This window comes from Sturnus vulgaris, chromosome 37 (assembly GCF_052056855.1).
Source record: "Sturnus vulgaris isolate bStuVul1 chromosome 37, bStuVul1.hap1, whole genome shotgun sequence".
NCBI classification, from domain to species: Eukaryota; Metazoa; Chordata; class Aves; order Passeriformes; family Sturnidae; genus Sturnus; species Sturnus vulgaris.
In genome coordinates, this window is record NC_142279.1 from 268,485 (window position 1) to 291,269 (window position 22,785).

General features: G+C 56.5%; 3 protein-coding genes across 4 annotated transcripts in view; all 3 read left to right on the plus strand.

Annotated features, from left to right (window-relative positions):
* Positions 1–4,138, plus strand: part of ARHGEF1 (Rho guanine nucleotide exchange factor 1) — a 16,170-nt gene extending 12,032 nt beyond the window's left edge. Inside the window, 7 exon segments of the mRNA XM_088155335.1 lie at positions 51–195; positions 288–458; positions 1,033–1,130; positions 1,133–1,183; positions 1,845–1,976; positions 2,698–2,829; positions 3,706–4,138. Of these exon segments, the coding sequence (XP_088011461.1) occupies positions 51–195; positions 288–458; positions 1,033–1,130; positions 1,133–1,183; positions 1,845–1,976; positions 2,698–2,829; positions 3,706–4,100 (1,124 nt within the window). The 3' untranslated portion in view covers positions 4,101–4,138.
* A 673-nt stretch (positions 4,139–4,811) lies between these two features.
* RPS19 (ribosomal protein S19) lies at positions 4,812–8,443 on the plus strand. 2 transcript variants are annotated; one of them, XM_088155304.1, is made up of 7 exons: positions 4,812–4,884; positions 5,002–5,072; position 5,104; positions 5,297–5,396; positions 6,438–6,621; positions 8,215–8,269; positions 8,389–8,443. In XM_088155304.1, the coding sequence occupies exons 2-7, from the start codon at positions 5,002–5,004 to the stop codon at positions 8,413–8,415; spliced, it is 438 nt and encodes a 145-aa protein (XP_088011430.1). In that variant the 5' UTR covers positions 4,812–4,884; the 3' UTR covers positions 8,416–8,443. The 2 variants fall into 2 exon arrangements, 1 of the variants encoding a protein (XP_088011430.1); XR_015798769.1 differs by lacking the exons at positions 4,812–4,884; positions 5,002–5,072; position 5,104; ... (1 more) ...; positions 8,215–8,269; positions 8,389–8,443 and adding an exon at positions 6,148–6,265 and having other exon boundaries at positions 5,258–5,396.
* A 4,170-nt stretch (positions 8,444–12,613) lies between these two features.
* On the plus strand, positions 12,614–22,325 carry CADM4 (cell adhesion molecule 4). Its single transcript, XM_088155305.1, is given in 15 exon segments — positions 12,614–12,915; positions 14,626–14,772; positions 16,152–16,180; positions 16,182–16,305; positions 18,347–18,459; positions 18,461–18,482; positions 19,218–19,383; positions 20,350–20,398; positions 20,400–20,443; positions 20,532–20,553; positions 20,555–20,702; positions 21,502–21,518; positions 21,520–21,631; positions 22,218–22,281; positions 22,283–22,325. Coding segments are annotated over 15 exon segments (1,170 nt in total). The 5' UTR covers positions 12,614–12,845.
* The last annotated feature ends 460 nt before the right edge of the window (positions 22,326–22,785 follow it).

Below are 22,785 nucleotides of genomic sequence, written 5' to 3' on the forward strand. Positions count from 1 at the left end.
TCCCCGCCCCTCCCCCCACTTCCTCCTCCTCCACCCCTCCCCCACCCCAGCCCCCCTCCCCCCCCGCCGGCGACTGGACGCCGCCGCCCCTCCCCCCCCTGCGGCCGAGCCCCCCTCCCCCTCCCCCAGCGCCGAGGCCTGGAGCCAGCGGGACCCTGTGGGGAGGGGCCGCCCAGCCCCTCCCCCCCCGACCCGGTGAGTGCCCGCCCCTCCCCCAATAACCTTCATTAATTAATTACCTCATTAATTAATCAACTTTTTTTTCGTTCCCTTCCCCCCCATCACAGGCAGAGCGCTGGGCCCCTCCCCCACCCGAGGCCACGCCCCCTCCCGGCCCCTCCTCCGCCCCTCCCCCCCCGCCGCCCCTCCCCCTCCCGCCCCTCCCCCCGCCGAGGGGGGGCCAAGAAGGCGAAGCTGCGCCCCCCCCCCCTGAAAAAAACCTTCGACAGCGTGGACAGGTGAGGGGGAGGGGCGGCACGGGGGGGGGGTGGGGGAGGGGCCGGGGGTTGGGGTGGGGGAGGGGCGGACCGGGGATTTTTCGGGATTTTTTGGGGACATTTTGGATTTTTGGGGATTTTTGGGGGGATTTTTCGGGATTTTTTGGAATTTTTTTGGGACATTTTGGGATTTTTTGGGGGATTTTTCGGGACTTTTTGGGGATATTTTGGAGGATTTTTTTAGGGATTTTTTGGGATATTTTCTGGGAATTTTTCTGGGATGTTTCCGAGGATTTTTTTTGGAATATTTTTGAAGATTTTTGGGGATGTTTTTGAGGATTTTTTGGGGATATTTTAGGATATTTTCTGGCATTTTTCTGGGGATGTTTTGGGTGTTTTCTGGGGTTTTTTCAGGGGTATTTTGGGATATTTTCTGGGTTTTTTTTGGGGATGTTTTAGGATATTTTCTGGGGATTTTTCAGGGATATTTTGGGATAATTTCTGGCATTTTTCCGGGGATGTTTTGGGTGTTTTCTGGGGTTTTTTCAGCCTGGTCCCGGGGTGTTTCAGGCTCATTTGGGGCTCCCTGTTGCAGGGTTCTGTCCGAGGTGGATTTCGAGGAGCGTTTTGCTGAGCTCCCCGAGTTCCGGCCCGAGGAGGTTCTCCCCTCCCCCACCCTGCAGGCCCTGGCCACGTCCCCAGAACCATCCTGGGCAGTTACAGGAAAAAACGCAAAAACTCCACGGGTGAGTGGCCAGAATGACCAATGAGTGACCAATGAGTGACCACAGTGACCAATGAGTGACCAATGAGTGACCACAGTGACCAATGAGTGACCACAGTGACCAATGAGTGACCAATGAGTGACCACAGTGACCAATGAGTGACCCCCTGAGTGACCAATGAGTGACCACAGTGACCAATGAGTGACCAATGACTGACCAATGAGTGACCACAGTGACCAATGAGTGACCACAGTGACCAATGAGTGACCAATGAGTGACCAATGAGTGACCACAGTGACCAATGAGTGACCCCTGAGTGACCTGAGTGACCTCAGTGACCCTGAGTGACCCTGAGTGACCACAGTGACCAATGAGTGACCCCTGAGTGACCCTGAGTGACCCCTGAGTGACCCCAATGACCACCGAGTGACCCCTGAGTGACCACAGTGACCCCTGAGTGACCCCGAGTGACCCCCGAGTGACCCTGAGTGACCCCAATGACCCCCGAGTGACCCCTGAGTGACCACAGTGACCCCTGAGTGACCAATGAGTGACCCCTGAGTGACCCCGAGTGACCCTGAGTGACCACAGTGACCCTTAGTGACCCCAATGACCCCTGAGTGACCCCAATGACCCCTGAGTGACCCCGAGTGACCCCAATGACCCCCGGGTGTCCCCCCAGACCTGGAGCCGGCCATCGATGACCCCTCCTCCCCCAAGCGGAAGCTGCGGCGTCGCTCGAGCTGCGGCTCCGACCCCACGACCCCGAAAAGCGCCAAATGCGAGGGAGACATCTTCACCTTCGAGAGAGCAGGTGGGGGAGGGGCTGGGGGTGGGGGAGGGGCTCAGGGACATCTTCACCTTCGAGAGAGCAGGTGGGGGAGGGGCCGGGGGGTGGGGGAGGGGCTCAGGGACATCTTCACCTTCGAGAGAGCAGGTGGGGGAGGGGCCGGGGGGTGGGGGAGGGGGTTCTGGGGGTGGGGGAGGGGCTCAGGGACATCTTCACCTTCGAGAGAGCAGGTGGGGGAGGGGCCGCGGGGTGGGGGGAGGGGCTCAGGGGTTGGGGGAGGGGCTGGGGGACATCTTCACCTTCGAGAGAGCAGGTGGGGGAGGGGCCGGGGGGTGGGGGAGGGGCTCAGGGACATCTTCACCTTCGAGAGAGCAGGTGGGGGAGGGGAAACACCCGAAAACGGGGTGGGGGAGGGGCTCTGGGGGGTGGGGGAGGGGCTGGGGGTTCCCCATTTGGGGCTGGTTCTGTTGGTTTTGGGTCCATTTTTTCTGGTTTTGGATCCATTTTTTTTTTCTATTTTTGGGTTCATTTTTTTTTTCTATTTCTGGGTAAATTTTCGCTCTTTTTCGGGTTCATTTTTTCTGGTTTCGGGTTCATTTTTTCTATTTTCGGGTTCATTTTCTCTGTTTTTCCGGTTCATATTTCCATTTTCCGGGTCCCTTTTTGCCGTTTTTGGGGTTCCCGGGGGGACCTGAGCCCGTTTTTTTTGTTTTTTTTTGTTTTTTTTGTTTTTTTTTCCCCGCAGGGGGGGAGGGCGAGGACGTTCTGGGCGAGCTCGAGTATGACAAGGTCCCGTTCTCGTCCCTGCGCCGCACCCTGGACCAGCGCCGGGCCCTGGTCATGCAGCTCTTCCAGGAGCACGGATTCTTCCCCTCGGGTGAGCCCCAAAAACCCCGAAAAACGCCCCGAAAAATGTCCTGAGTTAGCCCAAAAATGTCCCAAAAATATCCCAAAAATGTCCCCAAAATATACCTGAGTTATCCTGAAATTATCCCCCAAAAAATCCCAAAAATATCCCAAAATGTCCCAAAAAATGTCCCTGAGTTACCCCAAAAATATCCCAAAATTATCCAAAAATATCCCAAAATATCCCTGAGTTATCCTAAAAATATCCCAAAATTATCCCCAAAAATATCCCTGAATTATCCCAAAATCACCCCAAAACCACCCCAAAAATTTCCTTGAGTTATCCCCAAAATCACCCCCAAAATTATCCCTGAATTACCTCAAAATCGCCCCAAAATTGGCTCAAAATCCCCCCAAAACTCTTCCCGTGTCCTCCCTTTGTGTCCCCAATTGTCCCTGGATGTCCCCAGTTGTCCCCTGAGGGTCCCAAATCGTCCCCTGAGTGTCCCCAAGTGTCCCTGAGTGTCCCAAGTGTCCCCTGGGTGTCCCTGAGTGTCCCCTGTCTTGGTGTCCCCGTGTCCCCATATCCCTGTCCTGTGTCCCTTGAGTGTCCCCAAGTGTCCCTGACTGTCCCCAATTGTCCCCCGAGTGTCCCCAATTGTCCCCTGAGTGTCCCTGGATGTCCCCAATTGTCCCTTGGGTGTCCCCTGAGTGTCCCCATGTCCCTGTCCCGTGTCCCTGAGTGTCCCCAATTGTCTCCAATCGTCCCCTGGATGTCCCCAAGTGTCCCCAATTGTCCCCTGAGTGTCCCCTGTCCCGGTGTCCCCGTGTCCCCAACTGTCCCCCGAGTGTCCCCGAGTGTCCCCGAGTGTCCCCGAGTGTCCCTGACTGTGCCGTGTCCCCCCAGCCCAGGCCACGGCCGCCTTCCAGTCGCGATTCGCCGACATTTTCCCCACCAAGCTCTGCCTGCAGCTCAAGATCCGCGAGGTTCGCCAGAAGATCATGCAGGCGGCCACGCCCACCGACCCGGCCCCGCCCACCGAGCCCGACGGCCCCGCCCCTTCCGCCGAGGCCACGCCCCCTCCCGCGGCTCCGGCCAATCAGGCCCCGCCTCCTCCCGCCTCTTCTTCCTCCTCGTCTGACCCCGCCCCCTCCGCCGAGGCCACGCCCCCCTCGCCCCCGCGCGCTGAACCATTCCAAGGCCACGCCCCCTTCTCTCCCCCCCCCCCGTTTTTTGGCTCCTCCCCCTTTTTTTGTCCCCTCCCCCAGAAGGGGGGGGAGGGGCCGGGTGGGGTCACGTGACCGGGATCTTTTAACAATGGGAAATGTTTGGAGCCCCGCCCTCGTTTGTGTCGCGGTCCGTGATTGGTTGGAATTGGTGGGAGGGTGGGGAGGGACACGCCCCTTTCTTAAAGGGGACGCGGGGAGGGGACAGGGGACAGCCCGGAGGTGGCACTGGGGATACTGGGGACACTCAGGGGGAACACTGGGACACTGGGACATTCTGGGGACACCCCAGAGGTGGCACTGGGACATACTGGGGACACTGGGACATTCTGGGACACCCCAGAGGTGGCACTGGGACATACTGGGGACACTGGGACATTCTGGGACACCCCAGAGGTGGCACTGGGACACTGGGGACACCCCAGAGGTGGCACTGGGACACTGAGGGACACTCTGGGACACTGGAACACACTGGGGACACCACAGAGGTGGCACTGGGACAGCACAGAGGTGACAGGGGGACACTGGGACACCCTGGGACAGCCCGGGGGTGGCACTGGACACTGTGGGGACACATGGAAGGGGGCGGGCCACAAAACCCAATTGACCAATGAGGAGCGGCCGTGGCGCGGTGGGCGTGGCCAGCCGGACCGAACCATTCTCAGCACGATGGGGGGGGGGGGGGGGCGGCCCCTAAGCAATGACAGCGCCCGCCCCGCCTTCCTCATCCCTCATTGGCCAGCGCGTAATCTCGCCGGCGCGGATTGGCTGGAGGAGTCTCGCGGGAGTTCAGCCCCTGCTGCTTGCGCGGTCGAACCCGCGCTCGGCCTCTTCCGGCGGCGGCGGCAGAAGCGGCGAGGTCGGGACGGGAGCGGGAACCGGGAGGGGGGGAAAAAAAAATGGGGAAAAACGAGGGGGAAAATGGGAAAAAATGGGGAAAAATCCACCGGGCTGACCCCGGCGCGTGTCCCCGCAGATGCCCGGTGTGACGGTGAAGGACGTGAACCAGCAGGAGTTCGTTCGGGCCCTCGCCGCCTTCCTCAAGAAGTGAGGGGAAACCGGGCCGGGACCGGGGGAGGGTCCGGCGGGGCCGGGGCGGTACCGGAGGGGCCGCGGACGGAGATCCCGAGGGTCGCGGGGCGCTCTGGGTGGGGCGCGTGGTTCTGGTTCCATTCCCGGTTCCGGTTCCATTCCCGGTTCCGGTTCCATTCCCGGTTCTGGCGCCATTCCCGGTGCCGGTTCCGGGTCCATTTCCGGTTCCGCTCGCGCAGGTCGGGAAGCTGAAGGTGCCCGAATGGGCGGACACGGTGAAGTTGGCCAAGCACAAGGAGCTGGCGCCCTATGACGAGAACTGGTTTTACACCAGGGCAGGTGAGACCCGAACCGGTGCCAGTTATCCCTGGACTGGTCCCAGTTACCCCCAGGGCTGGTCCCAGTTAACACCAGTTTAGTCCCAGTTACTCCTGGGTGATCCCAATTACCCCAGACTGGTCCCAGTTACCCCGGGACTGGTCCCAGTTACCCCCAGGGTGATCCCAGTTACCCCAGTCTATTCTCAATTACCCCAGGACTGGTCCCAGTTACCCCGGGACTGGTCCCAGTTACCCCAGGGTGCTCCCGGTACCCCCAGGACTGGTTCCAGTTACCCCAAGCTGGCCCCAGTTACACCGGGACTGGTCCCAGTTACACCAGGGTGATCCCAGTTACCCCCAGGACTGGTCCCAGTTACCCTGGGATGGTCCCAGTTATCTCCAGGACTGGTCCCAGTTAACACCAGTCTGGTCCCAGTTACCCCAGGGATGGTTCCAGTTTACACCAGTCTAGTCCCAGTTACTCCTGGGTGATCCCAATTACCCCAGTCTGGTCCCAGTTACCCCAGTCTGGTCTCAGTTACCCCAGGACTGGTCCCAGTTACCCCAGGGATGGTTCCAGTTACCCCAGAACTGGTCCCAGTTACCCCAGGACTGGTCCCAGTTACCTTGGGACTGGTCCCAGTTACCCCGGGTTTATCCCTGACCCCATCCCCTGTTAATCCCGGCTTTAACCCAGGTTTAACCCAAGTTTAACCCCATTAAACCCGGGTTTAACCCCATTAATCCCGGGTTTATTTTCGCTCTCTCAGCCTCCACAGCCCGTCACCTGTACCTGCGGGGCGGGGCAGGTGTGGGCTCCATGGCCAAGGTGTACGGGGGGGGGGGCCGGCTTTAACCCAGGTTTAACCCAAGTTTAACCCCATTAATCCCGGGTTTATTTTCACTCTCTCAGCCTCCACAGCCCGTCACCTGTACCTGCGGGGCGGGGCAGGTGTGGGCTCCATGGCCAAGGTGTACGGGGGCCGGGTTTAACCCATGTTTAACCCCATTAAACCCGGGTTTAACCCCATTAATCCCGGGTTTATTTTCGCTCTCTCAGCCTCCACAGCCCGTCACCTGTACCTGCGGGGCGGGGCAGGTGTGGGCTCCATGGCCAAGGTGTACGGGGGCCGGCAGCGCCGCGGGGTCCGGCCCAGCCATTTCAGCCGCGGCTCCGGCGCCGTCGCTCGCCGGGTCCTGCAGGCGCTCGAGGCCCTCAAGGTGGTGGAGAAGGATCAGGACGGGTCAGTTTTGGGTGGGGAAAGGGAGATTTTGGGTTGGGAGGGGAGGAAGTGGGGTTAAAAGGGGAAAAAATGGGGTTGGAAGGGAAAAAATGGGGTTAAAAGGGAAAAAAATGGGGTTAAAAGGGAAAAAATTGGATTAAAAGGGAAAAAAATGGGGTTGGAAGCAAAAAAAAAATGGGGTTAAAAGGGAAAAAATGGGGTTGAAAGGGAAAGAAATGGGGTTAAAAGGGAAAAAATTGGATTAAAAGGGAAAGAAATGGGATTAAAAGGGAAAAAAATGGGGTTGGAAGTAAAAAAATGGGGTTGGAAGGGAAAAAAATGGGGTTGAAAGCAAAAATTCGGGGCTAAAATAAAAAATTGGGGTTGAAAGCAGAGAATTTGGGATTAAAGCAAAAAAATTGGGGTTAAAGTAAAAAAATTTGGGGTTAAAATCAAAAAGTTTGGGGTTAAAATCAAAAAATTTGGGGTTAAAATTTGGTTTAAAATGTCAAATTTTGGGTGAAAAACGAGAAATTTGATTTTTTTTCCATTTTTATCCTGACTTTTATCCCCTTTTCAATTACTCCTGTTCATTTAATTACTTCATTTTCCTGGTTTTTAATTCCTTTCCATCCAATTTTTCTCCCTTCTCTCCATTTTTTTCTTCGTTATTCCCCATTTCTCCCTTTTCCAATGCTCATTTTTAACCATTTTTATCATTTTTTATCCCATTTTTGCCTTTTTTTATTCCATTTTTACCATTTTTGTCCCATTTTTATCCCATTTTTGCTATTTTTTATCCCATTTTTACCATTTTTAATCCCATTTTTATCATTTTTTATCCCATTTTTACCCTTTTAATCGCATTTTTATCCCATTTTTTATCCCATTTTTACCATTTTTAATCCCATTTTTACCACTTTTTAATCCCTTTTTTACCCCATTTTTACCTTTTTTAATTCCATTTTTACCATTTTTGTCCATTTTTATCCCATTTTTACCATTTTTATCCCAATTTTACCATTTTTAATCCCATTTTTATCCCATTTTTTATCCCATTTTTATCCCATTTTTACCATTTTTATCCAATTTTACCATTTTTACCTCATTTTTATCCAATTTTTTTATCTCAATTTTACCATTTTTAATCCCATTTACCATTTTTTTTACCATTTTAACCCCATTTTTATCCCATTTTTACCATTTTTTTATCCCATTTTTATCCCATTTTTACCATTTTTAATCCCATTTTTACCACTTTTTAATCCCTTTTTTACCCCATTTTTACATTTTTTTATTCAATTTTACCATTTTTTGTCCCATTTTTTATCCCATTTTTACCCTTTTTAATCCCATTTTTACCCTTTTTAATCCCATTTTTTATCCCATTTTAATCCCATTTTTACCATTTTAAACCCCATTTTTACCATTTTTATCCCATTTTAATCCCATTTTTACCATTTTTAATGCCATTTTTACCATTTTTAATCCCATTTTTACTCCCATTTTTATTCCATTTTTACCATTTTTTATCCCATTTTATCCCATTTTAATCCCATTTTTACCATTTTTTATCCATTTTTACCATTTTTAATCTTTTTTTTTCCCTCCCAGGGGCCGAAAATTGACTCCTCAGGGGCAGAGGGACCTGGATCGAATCGCTGGCCAGGTGAGTTTTGGTTTTTTTTTTTTTTTTGGGGACATTCCCCAAAATTTTCAACCTCAAATTTAGCTAAAATTTAAAAAATTTTAACCAATTTTTCTTTTTTTTTTTTTATTCCCCTTCCAGTGGCTGCTGCCAGCAAGAAACACTGAGGGAACAAATAAATAATTTTCCTCCTTATTTCAAGTGTGGTTTTTAATTAAAAATTACCTAAAATCGAGGAAAAAAAAAAAAAAACAACAAAATAATCTAAGAAGAGAATTTTGAAAAGTGGGAAATTCCCCCAAAGCAGAGGAGAAAATTTTAATTAGTAATTAATTAATTACTTGCTATTAAAATCGAGATGGAAATGGAAATTTCCACTGAAAAATGTTGGTCAGGGGGGGGTCCCAAAATAAAGAAAAAAAATCATTTTTGGGCCCAAAATTTTAATTTTTAGCAGCAAGTCGTGGGTTTTGCGGGTGAAGGGTTGAAATCAAAATTTGGAAAAGGGAAATTGGGGTTTTTTTAAACAGTTTTGTGTTTTACATGAGGTTTTTTGGGGGGTTTTTTTTGGGTCTAAACCACCAAAATTGGTGTTTTTGCCACTTACCCTCATTCCGTCCTAGGAGACTCCAGAATTGGGAAAAATTAATCAATTCCCCTTTTTTTTCTTTAATTTTACCTCATGAAATTTATTTTCACCTCAGCAAACATTTTTTTTTTTTTTCCCCAGAAAACTTTGGATTTTTTACCTCACCGAATCGCAACTTGGCCTGAGAAAAAAATTTTTCCCTCAGGAAAAAAAATTAAAATGAAGAGGTTTTCCTCAGAAGGTGACGCTTTTCCAATAAAGCCACGTTCTGAGCCCAAAATCGGTATTTTTTACCTCAAAAAAATGAGGATTTTACCTCAAAAAATGAATTTTTCCCTCACGCCGCGCCCGCTCCCCTCAGGGACTGCGGGAGGGGGCGTGGCCAAGGGGCGGCGGCGCGTTCTGATTGGTCGAAACGCCGCGAGGGGGCGTGGCCTAGGAAAAGAGCGGGAAAAGCGCTGAGGGGAGCCGCCATATTATCCGCGGCGCGCTCTGATTGGTCGAAACGCCGTGAAGGGGCGTGGCCGAGAAAAAGCGGGAAAAGCGCTGAAGGGAGCTGCCATTTTGTCCTCGGAGCGCGCTCTGATTGGTCGAAACGCCGCGAAGGGGGCGTGGCCGAGGAAAAGAGCGGGAAAATCCCTGAGGGGAGCCGCCATATTATCCGCGGCGCGCTCTGATTGGCCTAGACGCCGCGAGGGGGCGTGGCCGAGGAAAAGGGCGGTAAAAACCCTGAGGGGGAGCCGCCATTTTGTCCGCGGCGCCTCAGGGAGAGGAGGCGAAAGAATGGCGGCTCCGGGCGCGGCCGCCATGGGTGAGTCCTCGGTTCTAGGAGCCTTCACAGCCCGTAGGGATCGCCATGACACCCTCAGGGTCTTCTCGAAGCGTTTTGAGCTCGCTGTGGGCGGGTTCTCCCTCATGGCCGAGCCCACTCCCCACACACGCCCTGTGGCGTTTCCCTGCTGTTTTCAGCCACCTCCCAAATTTGTCACCAACTCCCAAATTTGTCACCACCTTCCCCTCAGGCCAGGGCTGGTGGCAGAGCCGGTTTGCTGCTCCCGCCCCTGTTCCCTCAGCCGGGTTCCCCTCAGGGATTCCTCCATCATTTCCATCGTCCTGTGGTTGTTTTTTGGGGGTTTTTTTTTTCCACTTTGAACCTTCCAAAATTCTTTGCGAGGGACTCGATTCGCTCCCCCAAGCAGGGAATTTAGGGGAAAAAATGCAGAAATTAAAAGTGGGTTCGTGGTTTTGTCCACAGCTTTTCATCCTCATCTCTCCCAATTCTGCTTTAGTCACAATTAATCCCATTTGGACCATTTTAAACCCCCATTTTAGCCCTTTTTTTAACCTAATTTTGGGCCAGTTTAACCCCATTTTATCTCCGTTTGGACATTATTTTCGTTCCCATTTTACCCCTCTTTGGACACAATTCTCCCAGTTTATTCCCATTTTATTTTATTTTCATTTTATTCCATTTTATTTCCATTTTAGCCCAGTTTAAACAATATTTGACCCCTTTTAGCCTCCTTTTGGCTGATTTATTCCCAGTTTATTCCACTTTTTTCCCATTTTTACCCCAATTTCACACAGTTTTTTTCCATTTTACCCCAGTTTTTCCCATTTTACCTCACTTTATCCCCATTTTACCCCATTTTTTTTCCATTTTATCCCAGTTTCACCCCATTTTATCCCAGTTTTTCCCATTTTACCTCACTTTATCCCCATTTCACCCCATTTTACCCCCAATTTTTTCCCATTTTACCCCAATTTTTTCCCATTTTACCCCAATTTTTCCCATTTTACCTCAATTTATCCCCATTTTACCTCATTTTTTTTCCATTTTACCCCAATTTTTCCCCATTTTACCTCAATTTATCCCCATTTTACCTCATTTTTTTCCATTTTACCTCACTTTATCCCCATTTTACCTCATTTTTTTTCCATTTTACCCCAATTTTTTCCCATTTTATCCCAGTTTCACCCCATTTTACCCCAGTTTATTCCCATTTTACCCCAGTTTATTCCCATTTTACCTCAGTTTATTCCCATTTACACCATTTTTTTCCCATTTTATCCCCCATTTCACCCCATTTTTTCTCATTTTACCTCACTTTATCCCCATTTTACCCCAATTTTTTCCCATTTTATCCCCATTTCACCCCATTTTATCCCCATTTCACCCCATTTTATTCCCATTTCACCCATTTTATTCCCATTTTACTCAATTTATCCCCATTTTACCCGTTTTTTTCCCATTTTACCCCATTTTTTTCCATTTTACCCCAATTTTTTCCCATTTTATCCCCATTTCACCCCATTTTTTCCCATTTTATCCCCATTTCACCCCATTTTACCCCACTTTTATCCCCATTTCACCCCATTTTTCCCCATTTTATCCCCATTTCACCCCATTTTTCCCCATTTTATCCCCATTTTACCCCATTTTTTCCCATTTTTCCCCAATTTTTTCCCATTTTACCTCAATTTATCCCCATTTTACCCCAATTTTTTCCCATTTTATCCCCATTTTTCCCCATTTTATCCCCACCTCACCCCATTTTTTCCCCATCTCACCCCCCCCCCCTCCCCCGGGGGTTCCCAAATCCATCCAAAACCTCCCCAAAAATTCCCGGCTGGGGGTTGGGGCTCTCAATGGCCGCGCTGTTCCCGCTCTGAGCCCTCCTTTGTTTCCCCTCCCCCCCCGGGGGGGCCGAGGTTGCCATGGCAACTGTCACCAACCCCCCCCCCCCCTCCCCCCCCTCGGTGTCACCGAGCCAGCGCTCAGGGGACACCACTTGGGGACACCCCAAAATTCGGGTTTTTTGGGGTTTTTTTTGGGGGGGGGGGGGGTTGGGGTTTGTCTCGGGGTCCCCAATTCCCATCTGGGGGTCCCCAAATTTTTTTTTTTTGGGGGGTCCCAAATTTTTCCTTTAGGGTCCCCAAATTTTTCCCTTTGGGGTCCCAAATCCCCCCTTGGGGTCCCCAATTCCCATCTGGGGGTCCCCAAATTTTTTTTTGGGGTCCCAAATTTCCCTTTAGGGTCCCCAAATTTCTCCCCTTGGGGTCCCCAATTCCCTTCTGGGGGTCCCCAAATTTTTTTTTTTGGGGGATCCCAAATTTCAAATCTGGGGTCCCCAAATTTTTCCCTTGGGGTCCCAAATTTTCTCCTGAGGTCCCCAATTCCCATCTGGGGTCCCCAATTCCCATCTGGGGTCCCCAAATTTCTCCCCTTGGGGTCCCCAAATTTCCCTTTGGGGTCCCCAAATCCCCCTTGGGGTCCCAAATTTTTTCCTTGGGGTCCCCAATTCCCATCTGGGGGTCCCAAATTTTTCCCCTTTGGGGTCCCAAATCCCCCCTTGGGGTCCCCAATTCCCATCTGGGGTCCCCAAATTTCCCTTTGGGGTCCCCAAATTTTCCCTTTGGGGTCCCAAATTTCCCTTTGGGGTCCCCAAATTTTTCCCTTGGGGTCCCAAATTTTCTCCTGAGGTCCCCAATTCCCATCTGGGGGTCCCCCAAATTTCCCTTTGGGGTCCCCAAATCCCCCTTGGGGTCCCAAATTTTTTCCTTGGGGTCCCCAATTCCCCCCTCGATGTCCCCAATTCCCATCTGGGGTGTCCCAAATCCCCTTTTGGGGTCCCCAAATCCCCCCTTAAGGTCCCCAAAATCCCCCCTTGGGGTCCCCAAATCCCCCTCCCAAACCCTCCCCAACCCCCTCTCGACGTCCCCCAACCCCCTCCCTTCATTTTATTTATTTATTTTATTTTTTTTTTAAATTTGAGGAAGAGGAGGTCTCTCCTTCCTCTCCCAAACCCCTCCCCCTCTCCACCCCCCCCTTCCCCCTTTCCTCCCATTGGCCCGTCCTCCCGCATCTCATTAACATCTCATTAACGCCCTCATTAGCATCTTTCTCGGGGCAGGTGGGGGAGAAAAAAGCAGCACCGGAGAGGAGGAGGAGGAGGAGGAGGAGGAGGAGGAGGAAGAGGAGGAGGAAGAGGAGGAGGCTCGGCCGCCATGCAGCCCCCCCCGGGCCCCCCCCCCGCGCTGCTCCCGGGGCTCCTGCTGCTCTGGGCCGCTGGCCACGGTGAGTGCTGGCCCACCCGCCCCTCCCCCACCCCCAAAATCCCCCCCCAACCCCCCCTCCCCCCCCTCCCCAAAAGCCGCGCGGTTTTGCCGCAGCCCCTCCCCCACCCCGCGTCTCACCCCCCCCTCCATCCCCTCCCCCATCGTTTTTTTTGGGTTTTTTTTGGGGGGGGGTTTTGTCGCGATGTGTCACCCCTCCCCCACCCCTCGTGGGTTTTGGGGGGCAGATTTTGGGGGGGTTTTCCCCTCCCCCCACCCTTCTCTCCCGTTGCCACCCCGGATTCCGCCGTGGGGTGGCGCTGTCGCCTCGGGGGTGGCGCTGTCCCCTCTCTCCTGGCTTTGGGGGGAGGGGTTGGGTTGGGGGGTGACAATGTCCCCAACCCTCTCCCCTCCCCCCACTCCGTGCCAGGCGCCGTCACCGCGCGTGGGTGACAAAAAAAAAAAAAAATTAAAAAAAATAAAAAAATAAAAAAAAAGGCGCCATTGTCCCCTCGCTGTCCCCTCATTGTCCCTTCCCCCGCTGGGGGGGGGGGGGGGTGGCACAAAGTGTCCCTTTGTCCCCTCTCTGTCACCTCCCCCTCCTCGGGGACGCCGTGACCTTGGCGCGGTGGGGGAGGGGAGGGAGGGGGGGGTGACCCCGGGATTTGGGGGGAGGGGGGGGATTGTGCTGAATCAGCAGAACGCGGTGTCACCCCCCCCCCTCCCCCCCCCCGGTCACCGTGGCGTTGTCATGGCAACCGAGGGGACACCGAGGGGTCACGTGAACGCCCCCCCCCCCATCGATGTCCCCAGGTGTTGTCACCCGGTTTGGGGACACCCCACCCCTCCCCCCTCCACCCCTCACCGGTGGCGTGGCTGTCCCCGATGTCCCCAAAGCCCTGTGGCACCTGTCCCCTGTGGCACCTGTGTCACCTGTTCCTGTCAGTGTCACCTGTCCCCTGTGTCACCTGTCCCTGTCAGTGTCCCCTCTGTCACCTGTCCCAGTGTCACCTGTCCCTGTCAGTGTCACCTGTCCCTGTCAGTGTCACCTGTGTCACCTGTCCCCTCTGTCACCTGTCAGTGTCACCTGTCCCTGTCAGTGTCCCCTCTGTCACCTGTCAGTGTCCCCTGTGTCACCCTGTCCCTGTGTCACCTGTCCCCTGCTGTGACCTGTCAGTGTCACCTGTCCCCTGTCCCTTCTGGTGACCCTGTCAGTGTTCCCTGTCCCCCAGTGACCTCTCGGTGTCACCTGTCCCCCTGTCCATGTGTCACCTGTGCCGTGGTTACCTGTCCCCCTGTCCTGTGTCCCTGTGTCACCTGTCCCTGTCTCCCCTGGTGACCCTGTCCTTGTCACCTGTCCCCCTCTCCCTGTCCCCTGTGTGTCACCTGTGTGCCACTTGTGTGTCACCTGTGTCTCACCTGTGTGTCCCCTGTGTGTCACCTGTGTCTCACCTGTGTGCCACCCCTGTGTCCCCTGTGTCTCACCTGTGTGTCCCCTGTGTCTCACCTGTGTGTCCCCTGTGTCTCACCATTGTCTCACCTGTGTGTCCCCTGTGTCACCTGTGTCTCACCATTGTCTCACCTGTGTGTCCCCTGTGTCACCTGTGTGTCCCCTGTGTCTCACCTGTGTGTCCCCTGTGTGTCTCACCTGTGTCTCACCTGTGTGTCTCACCTGTGCCACCTGTGTGTCCCCTGTGTGCCACTGTGTCACCTGTGTGTCCCCTGTCCCCAGGGCGGGCTCAGGAGGTGCAGGCAGAGAATGTGACAGTTCTGGAGGGTGGCACTGCAGAGATCACCTGTCACCTGCACAGGTACGACGGCTCCATCGTCGTCATCCAGAACCCGGCCCGGCAGACGCTGTTCTTCAACGGCACCCGCGGTGAGGGGACACTGGGGGGACATTGGGGGGACTGGGGGACACTGGGGGGGGACATTGGGGACACTGGGGGGGACTGGGGGACACTGGGGGGGATTTGGGGACATTGGGGGGATTGGGGACACTGGGGGACACTGGGGGGATTGGGGGACACTGGGGGGACATTGGGGGGACACTGGGGGAACTGGGGGACACTGGGGGGGGACTGGGGACACTGGGGACGTTGAGGGGATTTGGGGACATTGGGGGATTTGGGGACACTGGGGGGATTTGGGGCATTTGGGGACATTTGGGACATTGGGGGGATTTGGGGACGTTGAGGGGATTTGGGGGACATTGGGGACATTGGGGGACACTGGGGACATGAGGGGGATGGGGAGACTGAGGGGACATTGGGGACGTTGAGGGGATTTGGGGACATTGGGGGGATTGGGAACATTGGGGGACATGGGGGGATTTTGGGGGACATTGAGGGGACATTGGGGACAGTGGGAACATGAGGGGGATTGGGGGACATTGGGGGGACTGGGGACACTGGGGGACACTGGGGGGATTGGGGACAGTGGGGGGATTGGGGACATTGGGGGACACTGGGGGGACATTGGGGGGACACTGGGGGAACTGGGGACACTGGGGGGGTTTGGGGACATTGGGGGGATTGGGACATTGGGGACATTGGGGGACGCTGGGGACACTGGGGGGGACTGGGGACACTGGGGGGACACTGGGGACGTTGAGGGGATTTGGGGACATTGGGGGGATTTGGGGGACACTGGGGGGATTTGGGGACATTTGGGGCATTTGGGGACATTCGGGACATTGGGGGGGATTTCGGGACGTTGAGGGGTTTGGGGACATTGGGGACAATGGGGACATGAGGGGGGATGGGGGACACTGAGGGACATTGGGGACGTTGAGGGGATTTGGGGACATTTGGGACAGTGGGAACATGAGGAGGATTTGGGACACTGAGGGACATTGGGGACGTTGAGGGGATTTGGGGACACCTGGGGGGATTTGGGGACATTTGAGGACATTGGGGGGACATTGAGGACATTGTCCCTGTGACCCCGAGGGTGTCCCTGTCACCCATGGGTGACACAGTGACCCCGAGGGTGTCCCTGTCACCCATGGGTGACACAGTGACCCCGAGGGTGACACAGTGACCCCGTGGGTGACACAGTGACCCCATGGGTGACACAGTGGCCCCGTGGCTGTCCCTGTCACCCATGGGTGACACAGTGACCCCATGGGTGACACAGTGACCCTGTGGGTGACACAGTGACCCCGTGGCTGTCCCTGTCACCCATGGGTGACACAGTGACCCCGTGGCTGTCCCTGTCACCCATGGGTGACACCCCCGTCCCCGTTTCTGTCCCCAGCCCTCAAGGACGAGCGTTTCGAGCTGGCCGGAGTTCAGTCGCCGTCGGCTGCGGCTCCGCCTGGCCCGGGCCCGCCTGGACGACGAGGGCGGCTACTTCTGTCAGCTGTACGCCGATGACACCCACCACCAGATAGCCACCCTGACTGTGCTAGGTATGGCACACCTGGGCACACCTGGGTACACCTGGTACACCTGGGCACACCTGGGTACAACTGAGATACACCTGGGTACAACTGAGATACACCTGGGTACACCGGGCACACAGGGACACTTCTGTCAGCTGTACGCCGATGACACCCATCACCAGATAGCCACGCTGACTGTGCTAGGTATGGCACAACCTGGGCACACCTGGGCACACTGGGCACACCTGGGTACACCTGGGTACACCTGAGATACACCTCAGTACACCTGGGTACACCCGGGTACACAGGGACACTTCTGTCAGCTGTACGCCGATGACACCCACCACCAGATAGCCACGCTCACCGTGCTGGGTATGGCACACCTGGGCACACCTGGGCACACCTGAGATACACCTCAGTACACCTGAGATACACCCGGCACACAGGGACACTTCTGTCAGCTGTACGCCGATGACACCCACCACCAGATAGCCACGCTCACCGTGCTGGGTATGGCACACCTGGGCACACCTGGGCACACCTGGGTACACCTGAGATACACCTGGGTACACCTGGGTACACCTGGGTACACCTGGGTACACAGGGACACTTCTGTCAGCTGTACGCCGATGACACCCACCACCAGATAGCCACGCTCACCGTGCTGGGTATGACACACCTGAGATACACCTGGGCACACCTGGGTACACCTGAGATACACCTGGGTACACCTGGGTACACCTGAGATACACCTCAGTACACCCGGCACACAGGGACACTTCTGTCAGCTGTACGCCGATGACACCCACCACCAGATAGCCACCCTGACTGTGCTAGGTATGGCACACCTGGGCACACCTGGGTACACCTGAGATACACCTGGGTACACCTGGGTACACCTGAGATACACCTCAGTACACCTGAGATACACCTGGGTACACAGGGACACTTCTGTCAGCTGTACGCCGATGACACCCACCACCAGATAGCCACCCTGACTGTGCTGGGTATGACACACCTGGGCACACCTGGGTACACCTGAGATACACCTGGGCACACCTGAGATACACCTCAGTACACCTGAGATACACCTGGGTACACCTGAGATACACCTGGGTACACCTGGGCACACCTGAGATACACCTCAGTACACCCGGGTACACAGGGACACTTCTGTCAGCTGTACGCCGATGACACCCACCACCAGATAGCCACGCTCACCGTGCTGGGTATGACACACCTGGGCACACCTGAGATACACCTGGGTACACCTGAGATACACCTGAGATACACCTGACAGGGATAGAAACACACCTGGGTACACCTGAGATACACCTGGGTACACCTGAGATACACCTGAGATACACCTGACAGGGATAGAAACACACCTGGGTACACCTGAGATACACCTGGGTACACCTGACAGGGATAGAAACACACCTGGGTACACCTGAGATACACCTGGGCACACCTGGCAGGGATAGAAACACACCTGGGTACACCTGAGATACACCTGGGCACACCTGAGAGGGATAGAAGCACACCTGGGCAGTCCTGGGGGGACACTTCCCACACACCCAAAACCAAATCCTTGTGTCCCCTCCCATTCCTTGGAGACACCTGAGGTCACACCTGAGGTCACCTGGGCACACCTGAGGTCACTCAGTGGCTGCTGGTGGCCGTCACTTCCTGTGTCACCTCCCAAAGCCACATCCTTGTGTCCCCTGCCACCACCTGGCACACCTGGGGACACCTGGGGACACGGGGAGGACACCTGAGGGGGACACCTGGGGACAGGTGCCACACGAGCTGACACCTGTCCCTTTATGTTTCTCTCCTGTCTCTCATTTCTGTGTCATTGTCTCTGTCTCTGTGTCACCTGGATGTTACCTGGCTGTCACCTGTGTTACCTGGATGTCACCTGGATGTCACCTGTGCTTTTTCTCATTTATGTCACCTGTGTCTCACCTGTCTAAACTGTGTTCACCTATCCCACCTATGTCTCACCTGTGTCACCTGTATCTTACCTGTCTCACCTGTGTCCCACCTGTCTCACCTGTGCCCGCAGTGCCCCCCGAGGAGCCGCAGGTGGAGGCGGCGGCGCTGGCGGTCGAGGGGGGGGAGCTGGAGCTCACCTGTCTGGTGCCCCGGGCACGGCCCCTGGCAACGCTGCGCTGGTACCCGCGACCGCAGAGAGCTGCCAGGTGAGACACACCTGGGATACACCTGGGGGGGGGATAGACACACCTGGGAACACCTGGGATACACCTGGGGACACCTGGGGGGGGAATAGACACACCTGGGGACACCTGGGATACACCTGAGGGGGGGATAGACACACCTGGGATACACCTGGGCACACCTGGGGGGGGAATAGACACACCTGGGGACATCTGGGATACGCCTGGGGGGGGTGATAGATACCTGGGCACACCTGGGGGTGGGTGAAAACACACCTGGGACACACCTAGGGATACCTGGGACGCACCTTGGACACACCTGAGGACACCTAGGACACACCTGGGGGGGTGATAGATACCTGGGGCACACCTGGAGGGGGTGAGACACAGCTGGGACACACCTGGGGGGGGGTTTGGTGACACTGGGGACACACCTGGTGATGCTGCGCTTGTACCGCGACCGCCGGGGAGCTGCCAGGTGAGACACACCTGGGGTGGAAGAGACACACCTGGGGACAATGTCACCCGTGTCCCCCGAGTGTCACCTGGCCATATCTCACCTGTGTCACAACTGTCTCACCTGTGTCTCACCTGTGCCAGGTGTGCCCAGGTACGGGCAGGACGGGAAGGTGTTCTGGCAGAGCAATGTCCCCATTGTCCCTAGTGTCACCTGTCCCAGCTGTGTCTCACCTGTCCCAGCTGTGTCTCACCTGTCCCAGCTGTGTCTCACCTGTCTCACCCGTGTCTCACCTGTGCCAGGTGTGCCCAGGTACGGGCAGGACGGGAAGGTGTTCTGGCAGAGCAGCGTCCTCCGCCTGCCCGTGGAGCGGCGCGACCAACGGCGCCATCGTCACCTGCGAGGCCAAACGCACCCCGCGCTGGGGCGGGGCCAGCGACGCCTCACCCAGTACCAGCTGGACGTGCAGTGTGAGCGACTGGGACGGACTGGGAGGGACTGGGGGGGACTGGGAGGGGATTGGGGGGGACTGGGAGGGGATTGGGGGAAACTGGGAGGGACTGGGGAGCCACTGGGATGGACTGGGAGCGACTGGGAGGGGATTAGCGGGGACTGGGATGGACTGGGAGGGGACTGGGAGGGGACTGGGATGGACTGGGAGGGACTGGGAGGGACTGGGAGGGGACTGGGAGGGACTGGGAGGGGACTGGGAGGGACTGGGAGGGGACTGGGGAGGGGATGGGGGGGACTGGAGGGACTGGGATGGACTGGGAGGGGATTAGGGGGGACTGGGAGGGACTGGGGGGGGAACTGGGAGGGGGACTGGGAGGGGACTGGGAGGGACTGGGAGGGGATTGGGGGGGTCTGGGAGGGACTGGGATGGACTGGGAGCGACTGGGGGGGGACTGGGAGGGGATTGGGAGGGACTGGAGGGGACTGGGATGGACTGGGAGGGGATTGGATTATACTGGGAGGGACTGGGGCGAATTGGGGGGAACTGGGATGGGACTGGGGAGGGATTCGGACAAACTGGGAGGGAGCTTTGGGGTTACTGGTTTATACTGGGAGTTACTGGGAGGGACCAGCAACACCGCACACGTGGGGACAGGTGTCACCAGGGGGTCACAGGTGACAATGGGGGCATCAGTGGTGCCCTGGGGGGGGGGGGGGGTCTCAGGTACCCCCAGGTGTCACTGGGTGGTCCCCAGGTGTCACCCAGAACCGCCAGGTGTCACTGGGTGGTTCTCAGGTGTCACCGGGTGGTTCCCAGGTGTCACCCAGGTGGTCCCCAGGTGTCACCCAGGTGTCCTCAGATGCCACCAGGTGTCACTGGGTGGTTTTCAGGTGTCACTGGGTGGTCCCCAGGTGTCACCCAGGTGTCACCCAGGTACCCCCAGGTGCATCACCCCCCCCCCCCCCCAAATCTCCCCCCAGACACCCCCCCTCCGCCCGCATCCACCCCTCTCAGGCCGTGCCGCGCGAAGGGCGACACCTTGGTGCTCACCTGCGCCACCAACGGCAACCCTCGGTGAGCCGGGACGGGGGGTGACGGGCTAGCACAGGTGCGAACTCACCTGGTGACTCACCTGTGACTCACCTGGTGACTCACCTGGCAGCCCCACGGTGGCCTGGAGCCGCGGGGAACGAGTCGCTGCCGGCGCGGGCCAGGGCCGAGGGCGAGCGGCTGACGCTGCCGGCGCTGGGCCCGCAGGACAACGGCTCCTACACCTGCCAGGTGGGCAACGCCCACGGCAGGGCCGCCGACACCTACGTGCTGGTGGTGTACGGTCAGTGGTGACGGGGGAGATGGGGGGGGTACACCTGGGTACACCTGGGGGGTGTTGGGATACACCTGGGACACACCTGGGTGGATTGGGATATACCTGGGTACACCTGGGATATACCTGAGGGTGGTTGGGATACACCTGGGAGGCACTTGGGCACACTTGGGAGGGTTGGGATACACCTGGGATACACCTGAAACACCTGGGGGTGGTTGGGATGCACCTGGGTACACCTGGGTACACCTGGGGGGTGTTGGGATACACCTGGGACACACCTGGGTGGATTGGGATATACCTGGGTGCACCTGGGATACACCTGAGGGTGGTTGGGATACACCTGGGAGGCACTTGGGCACACTTGGGAGGGTTGGGATACACTGGGATACACCTGAAACACCTGGGGGTGGTTGGGATGCACCTGGGTACACCTGGGATACACCTGAGGGTGGTTGGGATACACCTGGGAGGCACCTGGGGGCGGTTGGGACGCACCTGGGGGCATTGGGATACACTTGTGTGGGCTGGGATACACCTGTGACACACCTGAGGGTGGTTGGGACACACCTGGGGGCGGTTGGGATACACCTGGGGGTGGTTGGGATACACCTGGGTGCACCTGGGACACACCTGAGTACACCTGGGACACACCTGGGAAGCACCTGGACACACTTGGGAGGGTTGGGGTGCACCTGGGGGGTGGTTGGAATGCACGTGGGGCACACCTGGGGATGGTGGAGACACACCTGGCACCCTTCAGACGCACCTGTGCCCACCTGTGCCCCTCCCCGTCCCCCCCCCGCAGACCCCGGGGCGGTGGTGGGCGGCGCAGGGGGCGGGGCCGTTCGCCGTGGTGGGCGGGGCCTTCGCGCTGCTGCTGTTCCTGCTGCTGCTCCTGCTGGGGGCGCTCTTCTGGTGCTCCGTGCGGCAGAAAGGTGGGCGGGGCTTTTAAAAGGGGGGCGGGGCTTCCCAAAAGGGGCGTGGTTTTCCGGGAAGTGGGTGTGGTTTCGGGTAGGGGGTGTGGCTTTGGGGAATGGGCGTGGGGTGTAGAAAAGGGGGCGTGGTTTGAGGGTTTGGGGGTGGAGCCTAAAAGGGGCGGGGTTTGAAAGGGGGCGTGGTTTTCAGTCTGGGTTTGGGGGGTGCGTCCTCACCTGTCCTGGGGGTGTCCCCAGGTCTGTCCCTCACCTGTTCCACCTGTCCAGGGTCGTACATGACACACGAGGTCCCCTCATGTCCCCACCTGTCCTGGCCATGTCCCCATGTCTCTCACCTGTCTCTCACCTGTCTCTCACCTGTCTCAGGTTCATACCTGACACACGAGGTCCTTACCTGTCCCCACCTGTCCTGGCCATGTCCCCATGTCTCTTACCTGTCCCTCGTCTGTCTCACCTGTCTCTCACCTGTCCCAAACCTGTCCCTCACTTGCGTCTCACCTGTCCCCACCTGTCCTGGCCATGTCCCCACATGTCCCTCACCTGTCTCACCTGTCCCTCACCTGTCTCACCTGTCTCACCTGTGCAGGCTCGTACCTGACGCACGAGGCCAGCGGGCTGGAGGAGCACGGCGAGGCCCGCGAGGCTTTCCTGGGGGGGGGAGGGGGGGAAGCGGAAGGAGGAATTCTTCATCTGACGGGGGGGGGGAGGGGGGCACACCTGGGGCACACCTGGGGGGGTACCTGGCACACCCTGAGGGGGTACCTGGGCACACCTGAGGGGGGACCTGGGCACACCTGGGGTTACCTTGGGGATACCTGGGGGACACCTGGACACACCTGGGGACACCTGGAGGGGGTGTGGGGTAGGGGGGGGGAGGGGACAGAATTGGGGACATCACGGGGAGGGGGGGGGGGGTGGGGGAGGGGTCACCCAGAGGGGGGGTGGGGAAGGGGGGGATGAGCCCCGCCCCTCCCCCCTCCGCCCCTCCCCCCCCACACCCCCCCCCGGGATGGGGGAGGGGCCTCAATTTTGGGTCCCCTCCCCCCCACCCCCCCAAAAAAAAAAAAATCAAAGCCATGAGGGGGGAGGGGTGGGGTGGGGGTGGGGAGGAGGGGGGGGAGGGGCGTGTCCGTGTCCCCGCGCACAATTTTGGG